This window comes from Neofelis nebulosa, chromosome 4 (genome assembly GCF_028018385.1).
Source record: "Neofelis nebulosa isolate mNeoNeb1 chromosome 4, mNeoNeb1.pri, whole genome shotgun sequence".
NCBI lineage: Eukaryota > Metazoa > Chordata > Mammalia > Carnivora > Felidae > Neofelis > Neofelis nebulosa.
In genome coordinates, this window is record NC_080785.1 from 167954449 (window position 1) to 167971964 (window position 17516).

General features: G+C 48.0%; 1 protein-coding gene across 6 annotated transcripts in view; it reads left to right on the forward strand.

Annotated features, from left to right (window-relative positions):
• LOC131510824 (zinc finger protein 555-like) overlaps window positions 1-17516 on the forward strand; it is a 106099-nt gene that overhangs the window by 34343 nt on the left and 54240 nt on the right. For 3 of the 6 annotated variants that reach the window (XM_058728402.1, XM_058728403.1, XM_058728401.1), the window contains exons 2-4: window positions 6708-6834; window positions 10026-10083; window positions 10502-12816. In XM_058728402.1, coding sequence (XP_058584385.1) covers window positions 6708-6834; window positions 10026-10083; window positions 10502-12077 — 1761 coding nt within the window. In that variant the 3' untranslated portion in view covers window positions 12078-12816. Of the gene's footprint in view, window positions 1-6707; window positions 6835-10025; window positions 10084-10501; window positions 12817-17516 lie in introns of those variants that run through there. The other 3 variants (XM_058728400.1, XM_058728405.1, XM_058728406.1) reach the window with 3 other exon arrangements.

The window sequence follows — 17516 nt, forward strand, 5'->3', positions numbered from 1 at the left end:
CGGAGGGGACCAGCCGGACCTAGGTGGGAGCGGCCGCGGCGGGGTGTCCCCGTCCCCCGGGGTCCGCACCTGGGTCCTGGGCGGTTGGAACTGAGAAGGGAGGCTGGGGGAGGGCAGGGGGGAGGCCTGGGATTCGGGGAGCGTGTGCGACGAGCTGACTAAGCAGGAGTTTGCTCCTCGGTGGAGGGCAGGTAGAGACTGTCCGGGTGAGTTGTCACATAAAGGAAACTATTTGTAGCCATAAGGAGGCCTCAGGAAATAGCTTCTGAATCCGCGACTCCCTAGCGGCGACGGGGCGGTGGGGGGGGAGCTTTGTCGGGGGCAGTCTAGGCGGGCGTGAGGTTGCTCGGACCGAGCTGCAAGACGTGCCCGGAAAGCACGCGTGCAGTGTGACGGTCACGGAGCCAGAGCTGCTCCCGGGGGCTGAGACTTGGACGTTAGAATCCAGCGGAGGTAAGTGTGGGACGTGGGGCCGGGGCTGAGCGCGCGCTGAGGGAGCAGGTGCGCGCGCACGGGGTCCTGGGCTGCGATCTCGGGTAAGAAATGCAGGGTTTTCTCACTTTGGAAACCGCGCGGAGCGTTTCACGGGTTTGGCTGTTTCCTGGCCTGGTGCGGACTGTCAGTCTTTGCTTCCACGCTGTTCCCTTCAAGTCGTAAATGGCTGAGATTGCTTTTTTTGTTTTTCCATTTCTTTGTGATTCTGACCCGGACCAGGAAGCTCTGCAAGGGGTGTACTGGGCAGATAGAGCCGGTGAGGCGTAGATCACGGAATGGAGCGGGGGTCCTAAAACGATTGCTTTTCTGGGCACCCCTTAACCCGCTGAGCTTACAGGGGGACCCACGGTGGACCTGTCACCCAACCAACCTGAGTCCTGTGCTCCGATGTGGGGAAACAAAGGAGGCTGTGGGCACAGTACAAGCAGACAGCCCACCCCCCCACTCCCAGCAGGTGGGGTATGTGTGACATTCCTCAGGCACCTTTAGCCGCCCAAGAATGAAGGAAAGAGAAAAACAAATGGTTAACTGATTGAGATCACAGTCTCCAGGATGTGAGTTGCCACCAGCTTACAAAAGTCTCAGGAAATTACAAGGAAAAAGAGAAATCTCCAGGAACCTACATCGACAGGGGGGACACTGAGCATAAGATCCTGGAGTGTCTCAAGAGTCGTATAAAAGGAAAGAAACCAGGCGTGAGCAGGTGTGGTGCTGACGTGGAGGTTCCCTGAGGCCAGCCTGTCCCCCTGTCCCCAGGAGGGGCTGTGTGTGGCTCAGGCTGAGAGCAAGCCCACGTTCAGGGGTCTGGAGGAAGGAGAGAAGCCAAAGCAAAGCGGGACCAGCCAGCATTTTGTGCCCCTTGGTCTTGGGGACAAGCAGCTGAGCTGATCACAGATGAGGCACGAAGTGTGGGTGTGGGGATCTGTGCCTGGCCCTGTCGTGGGTGAGCCAGGGGGACTTCCTGTGAGTCTTCTCCTGGTCTGACGGGGGAGGGGCCCTCGTGCAGCCTGCTGTTTTCCAGACCCCAACAGGGTGGGGGAGGGAGTGCCTTTCCCTTCCACTGAGGTTTTCCCAGGAGCACAGGGCTCAGGTAGGCGTCTGCATGTCACCTGTGAGCAGGACCTGTCACCCTGTCCAGCTCAGCACGGATGGCTCTGTCCTCCGCCAGCCTTGCGTTGAGCAGGTGTAAAATGCCCGAGTTCTTTCTGCCTCCTTTCTTCCCCTTCAGGGCAGAGGGTGGTAAGTGTGTCAGGTCGTTCCTGTCCCTGCTGACTCGGGTTACTGGGGGCTTTATCCAGAGAGCGTCCCCTGGGGAAAAGTGTCTCAGGACAGAACTGTCCTTCTCCATGAGGGTTGGGGGGGGGGGTTCTGCAGGGGGCTCCACACCTGCATGCAGGTGGGTGGAGTCATGGATCAGAAGATTCATCCAAATGCTGGTGACAGTTCCACGCAGGGTCCAGAGCTGGAAAACCGTCTTCCTGATCTGTCCCCTGGGAATTGCCGGTGTCAGAGACGCACACAAATTCTGTGAACTGAGACGGGTTCAATTCTAACGGTACCAGGTCCCTGTTCTCTGAAAGGGATAAATAGCTTCCATTCATGGGAAACCACGCAGGGGCCCTAGAGCCGCCCCTCCGACTGTGGCCTTGACCTCAGGGTGGAAGCCGTGATTCTGCACCTGGTTGTTCACACAGCAGCTTGGGGTCCCCGTGTCATTCGGATGACCCAAGTTGCTGGAAGCTGGGGCCTCCTCTGGGCTGGGGACCGGCCACCCCCAAAGCTGGGCCTGGTGGGAGGCGAGGGAAGGTGCGGTGGGGCCTCGCTCACCTGCAGGTGGCCTCCAGCCCCCGGGATCAGTGGGGACCAGTGGGGAAGGGGCTGGGGCCGCCCTGGGGTGTCTTCCGAGGACCGGTGTTGGCATCGTCCAAGGGGTTGTGGAGTTGAATGGGATCTGTGGAAACAGGAAGTGTGTGCAGGTCAGACTGAGGGAAGGCTCCTCGGGGTCAAGTGCCATTGGAAGGGTCATGAACACAGAGCGTGTAGGGGTCAGATCCTAAACTGGGAGGGTTTCCTCTCTGGTGAGAATTGTGGCCCCAGAGGAGGGGGTGCAGGGCGTGTGGAGCTCAGAGTCCAGTCCCCAGGGGTCTCTGGTCCCCTCCTTCCATCCCAGAGGACCGGTGTCAGCAGGGAGAGCTTGGCGCTCATGGGGGGACTGGGTGTCACCCTGTGCACTGGGGTGTCATGTGTGGTGTGGGCGCCGTGGGTGACCAGTCTGAGCGGCTCCTGCTCTGGTGCTCGGCCCGTTGTTCCTGGAGAGGCTCTCGCTGCCCTGGGAATCCAGTGTGGGTGACACTTAGGACTTTTGTCCCTTGGCCATACCTCTTTGTGCTGGCAGCTTTCCGTGTCGTCACCCCCGAGCAGGCGTCACTCGACCTGATCTCTGTTGCGGGGCGAGAGGGGAATGTCAGCAGTGCCACCGGTGATGTGTGGCTGCCCAGGGCTCGTCTGTGTCTCTCGGGCGGGTGCTTGCGGCTCAGTGTGTCTGGTGAAGCCCTCCGTCCCGGGATGGTGGGGCGTGGGTCTCCAGTTCATGTTTTCCTTTGTGGGCTTTGCTGCTGCTGGCAGTGTGGTCTTGTCGCCAGGGTAAGTGCCTCGTAAGTCCTTCTGCGCTGGGGGGACATTGGATGTTGTAGCTCGTAAGTTACACGTTAGCGGGAAACGGGGTGTGGAGTGTGAACCACATGTCGGTTTTGGGTCCTGTCACTTGCGACTTCATGGCGTCCAGCTCGAGTGTGTGACGTGGGGTCTCCTGGATGTCACACGTTAGTTTATCTGATTCCTCCAGGGCTGAGCATTTGTCACGTGTGGGTTTCCTCTTCTGTGGAAGCGTTTCCAGTGTGTTGTCTCCTGTATCTCACGTGTCTGCTTCCCGATGTTCTGTTTCCTTCACGTCCTGGGGACATTCAGTCTGTTTCATTTCAGCGTGTTGTGTTTTCTCCACGTCAGGGTGTATCCTTTCTCTGGGTTGTGTGCGTGGATGCACCCTTCACGTTGTTAGTAGACTTGTCCTTCCCCGTCTCTTCCTGTGTAGACGACCGTCTTTTGTTCTGTAGGAAAACTCCTCCATCGCTCAGGTCTGATCACACGTGCTGGAACTTTCTGTCCGTGTGTTCCTCTTGTTTCCAGTTAAATCCACCAGACTCGGTTATTGCCCGTGAATCTGATGATCCCTTTTACCCTTTAGAAAACCAGTCTTCCCTGGCCCCCTGTGCCCTGGTGTCCCTGTCTCTGCCACCGCCCTGCGGCACTTGCCGTGTGGACATCCACTTGCCTAAATCAGGGGCGACTGATGTCTCCCCTTAACTATATCCTCATTACGGGAATCGATGGCAAGTGGGAGATACTTGTCCTGGGAGATAAGAGCATCCCCAAGTGCATCCTCCAGTCCAAGATAAGGAATGTGATCCCACCCGGTATTTCCACAAGTCCGTAGTTAAGCCTATGGAGTGGGGTACGCTGTGGTTTAAGGAGCGATTTTGAGATCCCAGTCACACAGGATTGGTTCAGGGTGATAGTTGAGTCATGCAGTTGTTGGGGAGTCCTTCCCATTTTCCCGTTGATCACATAATCCTGTGTCCATGGGGTCCTGTCATTATCCCTCTAGAGACACAAGCATGGAGATTGTGTCTACATGAGCTGTATGGTGGTTCCTCTGAAGCTGACCTCAAGTTGTTCAGGATTGGTTTTCAGGACTTGAGGAAAAAGGGCAGATTGGTTTTTAATGACTTTAACTCAAGAGAATGGACGATGGGACCCCCAGTTTGGAGAACGGTAGCCAGAAATTTGAGGAAACCAGACGAATTCAGGACCTAGTCTGGTTTATAAGAAATAGTATCAAAGTCTAATACCTACAAAAATGTGTTCCTGAAACATAATTTTTTTCTCTCTGCATTCACTCTTATTTCCAGAGATAGCCAAATCAAGAACAATTCATTTGTAAAACAAGTCCAGTTTGAACAAAATGGCCTACTTACTTACAAAAGCTCAGCAAACGCAGTGATTGACCATATAAGTTTTCCAAAAACTTGCTTTGCTCAAAATTTTCATAAGGAATCTCTAGATTGAACTTCATTAGCCCCTTGAGGCCAGAAGGTAAGTGAAATATCTATCATCAGACTTGTCTGCAAGACCTATAAATTTTCGTGACTTCCTCCTCTTGAGGCCCCCAAACTATCCTGAGGTTTTCTGCGCCTGCCAGGAGTTGACTTGACTCACCTGGTAAGGCTGCTGGGAACTCTGTCAGCAAGACATCAGGCCAATATTTCCAGGGGGGTTGATTGGCTCCACAAAGTCCACCTTAATTCCTTCATGCTGTCTGCTTATTCTGAGTCTATGCAGGTCTCTGTCAAATCTAACATTCCAGTCAGAGCCTTAGTAAAACAACCATTGTGTCCAATGGTGTCCTATTACAAGGAGAATACGTTCTCATTGAACTTATGCAAAAGGAGGGGAGGACTCAGCACTCAGATGTGTAGGAATGTGTTTGCTTGTAGGTCAAGATGGCAGCTGCATACATGGGAACTAAGGAGTTAAGGGGGGAATCTGACAGAAGCAAGGCTGCCGAGACTCAGCCAGCGTCAGGAAAGGGTCCCAGCTGAGTCCTTCACATGTGCGGATTCACCACGGCCGAGCTGCCGTTGCCATATTTGCCACTCGTTGGGAATAGACCTTGGGAACAGAGTGGAGAGGAGAGGAAAGGGGTCATTTGCCCATACAGGCCCGAATGGTCTGACCTTGTTCACCCTCAGACCCATAGACCATACCAGGGACCCCTTGGATAGAGAACTTTGGCTGCCTGGTGAGGACTGTGGTTACACCTGCCAAAGGGCAAAAAGAAAGGAGAGGGAGTCATGGATCCCCCTGAAGGGCAAGAGGGGAAATCCCTCATCCTGTTGGGCAAGGGGTGCCCCATAGACGCCCCCTGGGACTTGGGATCCTCACCAAGGAGGAACCTCAGGTGGAGGTTGTCAGCTGCCCAGAAAACACTAGAGTCAGTCTACCAAGGGAAACTCCCAGGAAATTCCTAGGAAATCCCAGGAGAGGCCCAGTACAGCAGAGGGTCCCTGTGAAGGCCATCAAATGTGGGGTGACCCGATCAGAGGGAGGCCCGCAGCTCAGGGGGTGAGAGTTCCCCCAAGGCAGAACAGAGGAGATGGGAGTTTACTGAATACCCTGCAAGGGAGCAGCGGGCAGGACAGCAAAGGAGAGACCGTCTGCCGGGAGGCAGTGTTGAGGGGCTACAGTTATGGGGTCACGAGGGAGCATGGGAACCTTTGGAATGCTCCCTGTGTGGGACCTGTGCCCGGTTGTAAGTACGCAGGGGTTAGTTAGGGCCTGTGGCCATTTCGAGGCAGGTCACTCAGGAGCCCGTGTGCATTCAGCTGTGTGCTCGCTGTGCCCTTTGCTGTGTATCTTTCCATCACTCAGGCCTGTTGCCTAAAAACGGCCCATACACTGTGATTCTTCCTCCTGTGTTAACGTGAGCGGTGGCTGTGTCCCCATCAATCCCTCAGGGACTCTTCCTTCTGGTGCCCTTTTCCTTGAATTCTGGGCCCTGGGTTAAAAGTTTGAGCGGCCCTGCTGACTTCCACGTTTCTTGAGGCCCCGGACTCGTCTTACACATCAGGTGTGCCAGGTGCTCGGGCCCTGGCCTGTGTCGGTGCCCAGAGCCCACCTAATCCGGGGAAAGGGTCGTGTCTGCCTCTGTTGGAAGAGAGGGGACTCCACCAGTCTTCTTGCCCTTGTTCCTTCCAGGGCGAGAGCTGCTCCCATCAAGCAGCCCTGGAATCTGAGTGTCCACAGCATCCTGACATTCTGGTTCCAGTTCTTGGAGCTGACGAGGCACAATCGTCTTAGAGCAAGCCAAGCGTGTGTCCTCCAATTCCTGTGTTATCTGAGTGAATATTTCATGTTTCAATCTGTACAGTATTGATCTGTTCAGATCTCAGTGTAAATAACCTAGTAAATTGGGTGTGTGTAAGTCCATGTCACCTGTTGTCCTCACCCTCTGTTGTGACTCAGGGGTCCTAGGAATGGAGTCAGCTCCCTGCCTGTCACCCACACCCTTCATTCTCTAACCCACACCCTTCATTCTCCCACACACGTGGGTGATGATGGAGCTTTGCTGCAATAGAATGTGTGGTATGTTTCAGGCCTCTGTGGTCTTTGAGGATGTGGCTGTGAACTTCACCCCAGAAGAGTGGGCTTTGCTGGATCATGGTCAGAGGAACCTCTTTAAAGATGTGATTCTGGAGACCTGCAGGAACCTGTCCTCCGTGGGTAAGGATGGCTCCATACCTTCCCTGGTCTTTTCAGGAAGAGGAAGAAAAGGTCAATATTTGCAAATTATATGAAACTGTACATAGAATATCATTAAGGCTTCACTAATTAGTATTAGAAGTAAGAAATTTATAAAAGTTGCAGAACACAAATATTGTAGAATCTGTGCATTTCTCTGTTTACTACCAAGATAGCTGAGAAATTAAGAAATCAAACCCATGTTCAAGTAGTTCAAAAACAATAAAGTATTATGTTAAAAAGTAACCAAGGAAGTTGAAAGATCCATACTCTTGTAGGTATAAAACATTTAATAAATACACTGAACATGACACAGTAAAGGGAAAGCTATACCATTATCATGGATTGTATGGACTAATTTTTTTGAAAATGCCTATACTATGAAAAGCACTGTATATATTCAGTGCAATCCCTATCAATCATTTCATGAATAGCATTTTTGAGAGGAGTAGAGCAAGAAATTCTAAAATTTGTATGAAAACAGAAAAGATTCCAAATAAAGCTATTTTCAGAAGGCATACCAAAGCTGAAGATATAACAGTCCCAGATTTCAAACTACACTCAACAAAATAGTATAGTACTGGCACAAATCCAGACACTAACATCAAGGCAACAGAATAGAGAGTCCAGAAAGAAACCCAGGTTAAAAAAAATTTTTTTAACGTTTATTTATTTTTGAGACAGAGAGAGACAGAGCATGAATGGGGGAGGGTCAGAGAGACAGGGAGACACAGAATCCGAAACAGGCTCCAGGCTCTGAGCTGTCAGCACAGAGCCCGACGCGGGCTCGAACTCACAGACTGTGAGATCATGACCTGAGCCGAAGCTGTCCGCTCAACCGACTGAGCCACCCAGCCGCCCCAAGAAACCCAAGTTTATATGGTAAAATAATCTACAAGGAAGGATCTGAGACTGTACAATGGGGAAAAGACTGTCTCTTCAATAAGTGGTGTTGGGAGAATGAGACAGCTACCTGCAAGGAGGTGAAACTGGGCAGCTTTGTACCCCTTACCTGAAAGGAAACTCAGTATGGATTAAACACCTCGGTGTAGGACTTGAACCCATACACGTCTTAAGACTAAACGGAGGCACTGAACTCATGGACATCAGCCATAGCATTATATTTGTGGATTCATCCCTTCAGGTAAGGGAAACAAAAGGAAAAATAAAAAATTGAAAGAGGAATATAATACACATTTTCCCACAGAAAATATACAGATGGCCTCTTGGCACATGAAAAGCTGCTCAGTATCACTAATCCTGAAGGAAATGCAAATTAAAACCAGGTGAGCTAATGGCTAGTATGAAAGGAACAGGAAGTACAAGTGTTGGTGAGGATGTGGAGAAAGGGAAACGCCTCATTGGTGGGATTTCAATGGGTGCAGCCAGCTTGTCAAACAGTATGGAGTTTCCACAACAAAAGGAAACACAACAATACCGTATGGTCCATAATTTCACTTGTGGGTAGTTCACCAAAGGTAAAAAACAGGACAGTCAGATATGTGCACCCCCACGTTCACTGTGCTCAAGATACCTTAGCAACACAGGAGTCCTTCAACAGATGAATGGATAATGAAGATGTGGTATCTACATACAAGGGACTGTCCCTCAGTAATATAAAAGGGACGAATTCTTGATGTTTGTGACACCATGGATGGAGCTAGAGAGTATTACACCAAATAAATAAGTCAGACAGAGAGACAAACAAAACAGGTTACTTATATGTGGAATCTAAATGACAAAATGAACAAACAGCAGAAAATAGGAAGACTTAAAACTCTAGGGAACAAATTGGTGTTTGTGAGATTGGAAGGGCATTGAGAGGTGAAATCATGGAGGGGATAGAGAAGAACAGATTTGCACTTATTGAATAAATAAGTCATGGGAAGGAAAAGTAGAGGACAGGGAATATGGTCAATAATTTTGTAGTTTTGTATAGTGACAGCAATTACACTTTTTATGGTGAGCATTTTGTAATGTATGCACTTGTTGAATCCCCATGTTGCACACCTGACATGAATATATAGGTCAGTATGCTTCTACCAAAAATGAGTGAATGAATGAATGAATGAATGAATAATAAAAAGTCCCACAATTATCAGTCATCATGACTGTGAAGATGAAAATTAGGCCCATCTTCCAGATTGCTTGTTGTCCTTCAAACCCTCCCTCCTGCTGAGCTCTTCTCAGGGGCAGGGCAGCAAGCACACACACCATCTAATCTCCTAATGGCAGCTGAGCAGCTCAGGCAGGCTCCACCGAAGGCCTCTGTGCCCTCAGACTGGCCGACCCTCGGTTGGACCAGGTTCTGGAGAAGGGATTGGCGTTTGGATGCATCCATTAGAAATATGGCTCAGGCTTTGTATGAGCAGGGTGATGTTTGCCATTCACCTGTCCTCCCTGTTGGACTTTTTATCCATCGTAGCCCACGTGGCCAGTCTTTCTGTCTTCCTGTAGAGGTAGGGTGTGGATGTGTGTGTCTTGCCCAGTTCCTTCCTACTTGGCTCTTCTGAGAATTCTTATCTCCACATTAGTCTGCATCTAGTTTGAAGTATTTCTGGATGAACGTGCTGCCATTTCAGACACTTTATTATCGTCAAAGTCCCAAGTCACAAGGGTCCTCAGAAATTTGGTCCATGACCATTCTTCCTCATGAAGTTCATTTCCATTTCGGGATCAGTATATGAATAGAAGCAGACATATGGCCTGTTTTTTATTTTTTTTTTATTTTTTTATTTTTTATTTTTATTTATTTATTTTTTTTAATTTTTTTTCAACGTTTTTTATTTATTTTTGGGACAGAGAGAGAGAGCATGAACGGGGGAGGGGCAGAGAGAGAGGGAGACACAGAATCGGAAACAGGCTCCAGGCTCCGAGCCATCAGCCCAGAGCCTGACGCGGGGCTCGAACTCACGGACCGCGAGATCGTGACCTGGCTGAAGCCGGACGCTTAACCGACTGCGCCACCCAGGCGCCCCATATGGCCTGTTTTTTAACCTTACGCATCAGGTCATTTCCACGAAATTCAACTAGGCTCCCAATTCTTGTAGTTTCTCCCAGTCAAGGTAAAATGAGTGGATCAAAGACTCAGTGGAATTCTTTGCAGAATGAGCCTCTGAGTGAAGAGAAAATACTAATGTTTACAAAAAATGATTCCCGTTCTGTGTTTGTAGAGAAGCAGAAATTTCACAGCAGTGGAGATCTGACCCAAATGCAGGAAGGGCTTTTGAGGTGAGTGACACTTGTAAGGGAGGAATGGGGAATGTTGGCAATGGTGAGACTAGCCTGAAAGTAGAGAACAGGTGTAAACCTAGCACAACAATCGTGTAGTCAAAACTTTCACAAAACGAAGTTTTTATAAATGCATTCTAGGTATTGATCATCTGAAAAACCGTTGCGTTGTTAAAAATGGTCAGGGAAAACTATAGGTAAGAAACCCTGTATGTTATGACTCTATTTGAGTCCTCAGGAGAACAGTAAGCTTGAACCATTTTGCAATCATGCAGACAGTGCCACAACCATACTCAGTCATTGAAAATGTCCATTATGTAGTCCAATAATAATTAATAAGCATCAATAGATCATTAATTATTAAAGAGATCACTTCTAATCACTATTCCCTTACCATGTATCTTCCTATTTTGAACAGCAGTCCTTTGTTGGAGAGTGTCTGTGAACGTTTTGAAGGAGATCAATGTGGAGAAACCCTGAACTCGATTACAAGTCTTACTGTGCATGAGGGGTGTCCTACTGGAGGCAAATCCTGTGAATGTGCTAAGTGTAGGGAAACCTTCACAGATGGTTTTTTCCTAGGGAATCTGCAAAGATCTCACCCAGGACTCAAACCTAGTCCCTGTGAGGAATGTTGCCCAGCCTGCAGCTCCATCACGAGCCTCAGCACTCATGTGGATGCAGACCTTGTAGAGAAATCCTATGAAGGTCAGGACACCGGGAGAGCATCGGAGACATACGCAAAGAGTCTGAGTAGTAAAAAATCTCTAGAGTGCAAGAAATGTGGAAAAGCTTTCACTTGCATTTCTTCTTTTCAGGGTCATGTGCAAAATGACCGTGTACAGAGGGTCCATGCATGTGACATGTGTGGGAAAACCTTCTTATATCACTCCTTCCTTACACGTCATATGAGAACTCACACTGGGGCTAGAACCTCTCAATGTCAGGAGTGTGGGAGAGCCTTTGGGTATAAGTCAAGCCTGCAAAAACATGTGAGGACCCACGCTCAGGAGAAACCCTATAAATATCAGCCATGTGGGAAAGCCTTCCCTGGTCAGCACACCTTTCTTGTACCTGGGAGAAGACCTACAGGGGATGGATCCTGGGAATGTAAAGAATGTGGGACAACTTTCAAGATACGTCTACATTTTGAATGTCACATGACCACACACAATGTAGTGAAACCCTATGAATGTGGGGAGTGTGGCAAAGCTTTCAGGCATCACCCAAACCTGCGAGTACATATGAGGACACACACTGGGGAAAGACCCTATGAATGTAAGGAATGTGGGAAATCTTTCCAGAGGTATGGTCATATTAAACGTCACATGACCACTCACAGTACATTGAAAACCTATGAATGTAAGGAGTGTGGCAGATCCTTTCGGGATCAATCATACCTGCGAGTACATATGAGGACGCACACTGGGGAAAGGCCCTTTGAATGTCAGCAGTGTGGAAGAGCCTTCCGGAATCACACAGACCTGCGAGTGCATATGAGGAGACACACTGGAGAAAGACCGTATGGATGTCAGCAATGTGGGAAGACCTTCAGATATCATTGGAATCTGCGAAGTCATGTGAAGATACACACGGAGGAGAGACCCTATGAATGTCAGGAGTGTGGGAAAACGTTCAGGTATAAGTCATGCCTGCGAGAACATATGAGGACGCACACTGGGGAAAGACCGTATGAATGTCAGGTGTGTAGGAAAACCTTCAGATATCATTGGAATCTGCGAGAACATGTGACAATACACACAGGGGAGAGACCCTATGAATGTCAGGTGTGTGGGAAAACCTTCAGGTATAACTCATGCCTACGAGACCATGTGAGGACACACACTGGCGAGCAACGCTATAAATGTGTGCATTGTGGAAAAGCCTTCAGTCGTAAGTGCACCCTTGTACTACATACTGTGAGAAATCACGCAGGGGTGGAAACCTGGAATGTAAGGAGTGAGGGGAAGCTTTCAGGAAACATCGACCTCTGAACATTACAGGACCACACACAAGGTAGTGAAACCCTATTAATGTCTGGAATGTATCAGAGCCTTCATGTATCACACTGATCTATGGATACATACGCAGACACACACTGGGGAAAAACCCTGTAAATGTCAACACTGTGGGAAAGCCTTCACATCTCCTTGAAACTTGGGAGCACATATGAGGACACATGCTTGGGAGAGATCCTATGAGTGTCAGCAGTGTGGGAATACCTTCAGGTGTCTGTCACTGTGGAAGTACACATACGGACACATGTTGGGGAGAGACCTTTTGAGTATATAGAGTATGGGAAAGTTGTCAGCTGCAAAATGTTCAAGGTCAGTTGAAAACACACAGCGCAACTAAACCCTATGAATGCAAGAGGTGTGGGAAGGCATACAGGTTCTTCTCATCTCTTCGAGTGCATGTGAAGAAACACCCTGGGGACAGATCTTGACAAATCACCGATCCCTTCAAGAACACACCAGGCTGCACAGTGGACAGTAAGCCTTTGTATGTAAGGACTCTGGTAAGACCTTCGAGTGTCCCAGAGACCTGCATGTACATGTGATGACCCTGAGTGGGCAGAACCTTACGAATGACTGCTCTGTGGGAAAGCCTTCAGTTGTCTCTCTTCCCTTCGAGGACACACATAAACTTAAGCACCATGGAAAAGCCTTCAGGTATCCCAGGAATCTGTGAGCACAGACACACTGTGGCATAGCATTTATCCTCCTTTAAATTCTTTTTTTTTTAATTTATTTTTGAGACAGAGAGAGACAGATCATGAACAGGGGAGGGGCAGGGAGAGAGGGAGATGCAGAATCTGAAGCAGGCTTCAGGCTCTGAGCTGTCAGCACAGAGCCTGACGCGGAGCTCGAACTCACAGACTGTGAGATCATGACCTGAGCTGAAGTCGGATGCTTAACCCACTGAGCCACCCAGGCGCCCCTATCCTCCTTTAAATTCTTATTGAAAATGCGAGCCAGTACAATGGAGATGATCCTGAACGGACACAATTTTGGGAAAACTTCAGGTATAGAACTTCATGTATTTTGTTCATGAAAATTCAGGCGGGAGAGAAATATTTTCATTGTTGTGATTGTGCTTTTGAGTTTCCAGGTGCCTCTTCCTTGATTGGGACCCTAAGTGTATGAATTCCTAGTTCGTGTCACTGATATGAACACTGATGGTTTTAGGTGGCCTTCTTTGTCCTCTACATCTGTGTGACCTAGATGTTGTTACCTCAGACTTGAAGTAATCACATGGTTATGTACCACATGTCTCTTTCCCATTACAATGTCTTTTGGACTGGATGTGATAAAAAGGTGTCTGTTGCTGGTGTGTACATACAACTTTAAATACTTCTACAAAAAGTCTTGAATTATACATTCCAAAAAGTTCCTGTTAAATTATCATGACATGAGACCCCTCATTGTTGAAAGTTATTTTCTGTCCTCTGTTGTGATACCGGAATAATCTGGTTTTGTGTCTGCTCTTCTTTTCAGTCTTTATTAATGAAAGATACATTTTCACATCACTTCTCTTTTTCTTCAGCTTAAAAATATTTTTTTAAATGTTTATTTTTTTTTTTTTAAATTTTTTTTTTTTTCAACGTTTTTTTATTTATTTTTGGGACAGAGACAGAGCATGAACGGGGGAGGGGCAGAGAGAGAGGGAGACACAGAATCAGAAACAGGCTCCAGGCTCCGAGCCATCAGCCCAGAGCCTGACGCGGGGCTCGAACTCACGGACCGCGAGATCGTGACCTGGCTGAAGTCGGACGCTCAACCGACTGCGCCACCCAGGCGCCCCTTAAATGTTTATTTTAAAGAGAGAGAGTGAACAAGTGGGGGAGAGGCAGAAAGAGTGGGAGACCCAGAATCCAAAGCAGGCTCCAGGCTCTAAGCTGACAGCACAGAATCCAATGCAGGACTCAAATCTATGAACTGTGAGATCTTGATCTGACCCAAGTCAGACACTTAACCATCTGAGCCACCCAGGTACCCATTTTTCATGAAGTTTAAAATTATGATATTGGTTTAGCTTTACTGGGACTAATTATTGGTGTCTTTGGTTGATTTTGTTGCAAATTATGACTTTGAAGGACATCCCTTTGCACCATGACTCAGTTTTGCCTTTTTGTTTCCATGAGCAGTGACTGGAGTGGAAATACAAGTGGGGTTCTTTCCTCTTTCCCCCAGGAGGTAAAGTCTGTTGTGGGTTGGGGACGGGTGTCCATCCTCCTGTCAAATCCCTGTCTCCGGGTTTCCCTGTGATCAGCTGAATCCTACCTGGTGAAAGGAGGGAGGACCACCACATCCAGGGGTAGTAAATCTTGGAATGGAGATCAGGGGGCTCCCCGTGGTCCTGGTAGGTAAACTCAAATCGAACTAGGCTGAGGACACTTTAGTGCAAAGAACCAGGTGCAGTCTCAGAGATCCTCCAGCATCTTCAGTGAAATGGAACCAGGCTTTGCTTTTTTGTGTGACAGAGATGGAGCAAGAAAGCCCACTGTCCGGATCCAGCCCCTGTGGTGAAGGACAGATTTGTTGGCTCAGTTCCCCATGGCCTTGTTCCTTAACTCATGGATGCTCAGAGTGTGGGCCACCCATAGTTCAGGGGCCTGTGGAGAGGACAGTGGCCTGGATAAAGTTTGGGTAGGAAAGGGGTGTTGTTGGACAGTGTCAAATGAAGAATTCGAATTGAGTAAGGAGAGCCCTGTATTGAGCAGAATGATTGCATAGCCTGGGTGGGGGGATAGGCACTGTTGCACTGGGGGCAGGGGCTGTGTAGTGGGAGCAGAGTTGCTGTTGTATTAGGGGCAGTGACTACATCAGTGGGAGAACACGATGAGCATAAGACCTGCAGGTGTCTGAAGGCAGGAAAGGAGTAAACAAACCAGGCATGAGCAGGTGTGGTGCTGACATGGTGGTTCCCTGAGGCCAGCCTGTCCTCCTGTCCCCCAGGAGGGGCTGTGTGTGGCTCAGCCTGAGAGCAAGCCCATGTTAAGGGTCTGGAGGAAGGAGAAAAGCCAAACCAAAGTGGGACTAGCCAGCTTTTGTGCCCCTGTTCAGTGGGACAAACAGCTGAGCTAATCATGGATGAGCCACAATGTGTGGACTTGGGAGGTCTACACCTGGTCCTATCATGGGTGAACAGGGGGACTTTCTGTGAGCCTTCTCCTGGTCTGATGGGGGAGGGGCCCTCGTACATCCTGCTGTTTTCCAGACCCAAACAGGGTGGGGGAGGGAGTGCCTTTCCCTTCCACTGAGGTTTTCCAGGGAGAACAGGGCTCAGGTAGGTGTCTGCATGTCACCTGTCACCTGTGAGTAGCACAGTCCCTGTCTAAGCACTGATGGCTTTCTTTTATGCCAGCCTCATGTTTAGCAGGCGTAAAGTTACTGAATTCTTTCTGCCTCCTTTCTTCCCCTTCAGGGCAGAGGGTAGTAAATGTGTCAGGTCTTTCCTGTTCTTGCTGACTCAGGTTACTCTGAGACTTATCCAGAGAATGTTCACTGGGGAAAAGTGTCTCAGAACAAAAAATGCATGGATTTCCACACCTTCATGCCAGGTGGGTGTAGTCATGGATTAAAAGGATTGAACCAAATGCTAGTGACTGTTCCATGCAGAGTAGAGTTAAAAAACTGTGATCATAACCCACTTCCTGTTCATTGCTGGTGGTTGGAGATACGTGCAAATTCTGTGAAGTGGGATGTATTCAGTCTGTCTTCCAAATTGCTATCATGTGGATAAAATTAAAAAGTAAGTTCTGAAAAGCATGGTTTCCTTTTTTTTTTTTTAACCATAACATGCCTGAGAATTTACCTTCTTTCTTTTATCTTGAACACAGGGAGAAGCAGTGATGCTGCATGTTTTTCTTCATATGCTGGGATGAGGTCTTTATGTCCTTGAAATGACCCAGGGTGCTCAATTGCTCAATACAGGTCTCAAGTTTATCTTTTGCTTTTGTTGGCAGTCCTGCTTAGTGGTTTCGTGTCTCCAAAAGTAAATGCATGTAATTTTTACACATTGTGGTGATGGCATATTGTAGATTGAGGGAAAGTTAAAATTTATGAAGAAATGTGAATGCAGTGTGTGAATCACACATCAGTGCTGATTCCTTTCACTTGTGGCAATGGGTATTAACTGGCTTTATTTTCTCCAGCTGAAGTATGTGACATGGGGTCTCCTTGAAAGCACACATTTATTTTTCTAATTCCCCTGTGGCTCAGCATTTCTCATGTGTGGGGTTCCCTCTTCTGTGGAAGCATTTACAGTGTGTTGTCACCTGTAACTCACGTGTCTGCTTCCTGATGTCTTCTGTTTCCTTCACGTCCTGTGGACACTGATGCTGTTTCATTTCTATGTGTTGAAAATGTTTTCTCCAGGTCAGGGTGTATGATTTCTCTCTGTTGTCTGTGTGGATGGGCCTTTCACATTGTTAGTAGACTTGGAATTCCCCAACTATTCCTGTGTAGAGTACCTCCTTTTTAAAATATTTATTTATTTTAGAGGGAGAGAGAGAACATGTGCATGCCCTTGTATACACGCCAACACCAGAGATGGACGGGGGGTGGGGGGGACAGAGAATCCAAAGTAGGCTCTGTGCTGACAGTAGAAAGTGATGTGGGGCTCAAACTCACGAACCCTGAGATCATGACCTTAGCCTATGTTGGACACTTAATTGACAGAGCTACTCATGTACCTCTAGATTACCTTCTGTTGTTCTGTGAGAAAACTCCTCCATCACTCAGATCATAATTACACATGCTAGAAGTTCCTTTCTGTGTGTTCTGTTTGTTTCCATGACAGTTAAATCCACATGACTTGGTTAATGTCCATGAAGTTGATGAGAGAAATGAGTCCTTTCTTCCCTTAGGTAACCAGTTTACCCTGGACCATGTGTCAAAATGTCCCCATCTCTGCTGCTGCCCTGTGATGACTGCTGGGTGTACATCCACTTGTGAACCAGGGGTGCCTGTCTCTGTAGTCCCTTTTGTCCATCAGGGTTTTGTCTGTGTGTTAATGCCAGTTGTTCTAGTTAGACCAAGATACATCTAGGATTTAGCTTCCTTTTTTTTTTTTTTTTTTTTTTGACCTCCAAAATGACAAGACAGGAATTCAACTCAAAAGAAAGAACAGGAAGAAGTCATCACAAGGGATTTATTCAGCACAAATACAAGTAAGATGTCTGAACTAGAATTTAAAACAACAATTATAAGGATATTAACTGGGCATGATAAAAGTCTAGAAGACACTAGAGAATCCCTCATTGCAGAAATGAAAGAACTAAAAACAAGTCAGACTGAAATAAAAAAATGCTCTATTAGAGATGGAAACTAGTTGAGATCCATGACAGTAAGGATGGATGAAGCAGAGGGATGAATCAGTGATATAGAAGACAAAATTATGGTAAGTAATGAAGCTGAAAGGAAGAGAGT